We start from the raw sequence: 2,563 nt of genomic DNA, 5'->3' as shown, positions 1-2,563 counted from the left end.
TCTAACCATGGTTATATAATAGCAGCTGCATTCTGGCGCGATAAGCTCTGTTTTTTATTCAATTAACATATGATCTGATTAGTCGACTAATCGAAAAAATAATCTGTGATTAATCGATTATAAAAATCGTTTGTGGCAGCCCTAATCATCTGCAAATAAAACATATTTAAAAACTCCCGACACTTTAACCAAATCATTCACATTTAAAAGAAATAACTTCAGACCAAGTACAGAACCTTGAGGAACTCCACATGTGATGCTAGTCTTAAATTTATTTAAACAAACTGTTTTCTCTCTTTCAAATAACTAGATACCCGCTGCAGTGCTGGTCCTCTAATATCGTATTGATTCAGCTTCTCAAGAAGAATAATGTGATGAATGTTATCAAAATCTTTGTTTAAATCAACATAAACACATTATAAACACATTGTTCTGGGTCGGGCCACCCCCTAGGGTCAAGGTGTCATATTGATTTGTCGTTCTCCTCCCCACCACACAACCAGATCCTTAAACAGACTGAATTCAAGTATCATGAGTGATAAAAGACGTCTGTTTAACTATAAAATCAACTAAAGTACATTCTGTTTAAGGTGACCGTGACATAAGCCCGTCAAAACAGAAACCAAATCAGTTTAATCATTAAGTTAGATAATTATGTAAAACAGGTTAAAACATTTCCTAGTTCTCCTAGGAAGTAAAGCTGTGTGAAGTGCAGTAAAAACCAGTAAAACAGAATAAATTTGATCTATGCTGCAGGTCAGACGATTTGTTAAATTTAACTTTAGATGTAAAGAGTTTAAACAGAACCCGGATAGAAGGGCTGGATCAGACCAGGTGTCTTTCTGCCACGTTTTCATGCTTTTATTCAGGAAAACAAATAAACCTGCAGGGTTTGTTCAAGAGCAGGAAGTCCTTTAAAAATACTGTTTACCTTTCAGATTAAAAGCCCAACCTTCAGCCTGCTCTGTGAGTGAGGACAGAATAAACAGGTTGATGGATCAAAGTCTAAATGAAACTTCGGCTGTTTTTAAAATAAGCTTCAGCTCTTTTAGAAAATCACAGCAGAATTTTCTGCATAAAGTGATAAATTATTAGAAGTTCTGAACTGGTGTTTCCGGGTCGACCCGGCGGTCTGGAAGCCTTGGATTAGGATCAGAGCTTTAAGGCGGGCAGCGTTAACGAGCTCTAATGGGTTTACAGTTGAGCCGGGTCAGAGGTCCTGCAGGGTCTGCTCCGAGGCCCAGGCTAACTGTAAACAATCTGTTTGTTTGCTGCACCCCGCCACAATAAGAGTCTTGTTTGATTTTCATCCTGTTTGTCTTCTGTCTTCCAGAACCAACGGTTCCACCGAGCTTCGATACAGAAAACTGTGGGACTGGGATCTGCCTCGGTTCTGTTCCACGCCCCCCCTTGGAGTGGCCCACGCAGATCCGCACCCCCACCCCCCACGCTGTAATCCTCTGAAGGCCCGTCGGTTCTGCACATGCTGGCCTTTTGTCCCGGCGGCTGTTGTTGCAGCGGAGGCCTCCCTGAGGAGAGGCCATGAGTGAGGACAGCCGGCCGCACAAAGAGCTGACGGCGGGACAATGAGCTGCGGGGCCCGGAGGGCGGGGCCTGACACTACGTGATGAGGGACGGCCATTATCGCCGCACGCCAAACACAAGCTGGACCTGAGAGCCTCCTGCTGCTGCCGGCTGACAGGCATGCAGTGACAGACTGACAAGTTCACTTTTCTGTTTTTGTTTCTTTAGTTTGACAGAGTTTTAGTTTCTGGTTGAGTTTAACTCGGCTCCGCTGCCAAAAGTGCCTTTTTTCTGACTGTTCCCACACCTGGCTCCTCAGTGAGGTTTCCTCACCTCAGACTGTAAAGGAAACGAACGGGTCGACCCGTGAGCCGCCGCCATGTTGACGTCCAAGTGGCGCTACCTATTCATGTTCCTGGGCATCCAGCTGGTGGTCATGGCGCTGCTGTCCAGGGAGGGCTACCACAAGAGGGTCTCCTACTTCATCCGCATCTTCCGCAAACCCGACTCCACGGGTCCGCAGCTCCAGAACCGCACCACCCTGCCCATCCCCAAAGGAGATGTTTACGCCAACCTGTCCCACCTGTCCAAACCCCAGAACCACCGGGACGACATCCCCATGTGCCCCAAGACGTCCCCCCTGATCGGTGAGTCCTCCTGCGTGATGATGAGTTCATCAGGTGCTGCAGGTGTTTGTTTCTGTGAGAAATCTGCTGAACTTTAGTCTGTTTACCTGCTTCAAGACTTTAGCTGCTTCAAAACTGTTAGCTGCTCCAAGACTGTTAGCTGCTCCAAGACTGTTAGCTGGTCCAAGACTGTTAGCTGGTCCAAGACTGTTAGCTGCTTCAAGACTGTTGGCTGCTTCAAGACTGTTAGCTGCTTCAAGACTGTTAGCTGCTTCAAAACTGTTAGCTGCTCCAAGACTTTAGCTGCTTCAAGACTTTAGCTGCTTCAAAACTGTTAGCTGCTCCAAGACTGTTAGCTGCTCCAAGACTGTTAGCTGCTCCAAGACTGTTAGCTGCTCCAAGACTGTTAGCTG

At 46.2% G+C, this 2,563-nt stretch overlaps 1 protein-coding gene across 2 annotated transcripts in view; it reads left to right on the top strand.

Moving 5' to 3' along the window:
* Window positions 1-2,563, top strand: part of si:dkey-199f5.8 (beta-1,4-galactosyltransferase 3) — a gene marked incomplete in the record, with an annotated part of 33,017 nt that overhangs the window by 12,394 nt on the left and 18,060 nt on the right. For both annotated transcript variants that reach the window (XM_014003667.1, XM_014003674.1), the window contains 1 exon segment: window positions 1,334-2,171. In XM_014003667.1, coding sequence (XP_013859121.1) covers window positions 1,904-2,171 — 268 coding nt within the window.

Source organism: Austrofundulus limnaeus, unplaced genomic scaffold, assembly GCF_001266775.1.
Source record: "Austrofundulus limnaeus strain Quisiro unplaced genomic scaffold, Austrofundulus_limnaeus-1.0 Scaffold1, whole genome shotgun sequence".
NCBI lineage: Eukaryota > Metazoa > Chordata > Actinopteri > Cyprinodontiformes > Rivulidae > Austrofundulus > Austrofundulus limnaeus.
The sequence above is the reverse complement of the archived record's forward strand: the minus strand, read 5'-3'. Positions and strand labels throughout refer to the sequence as shown.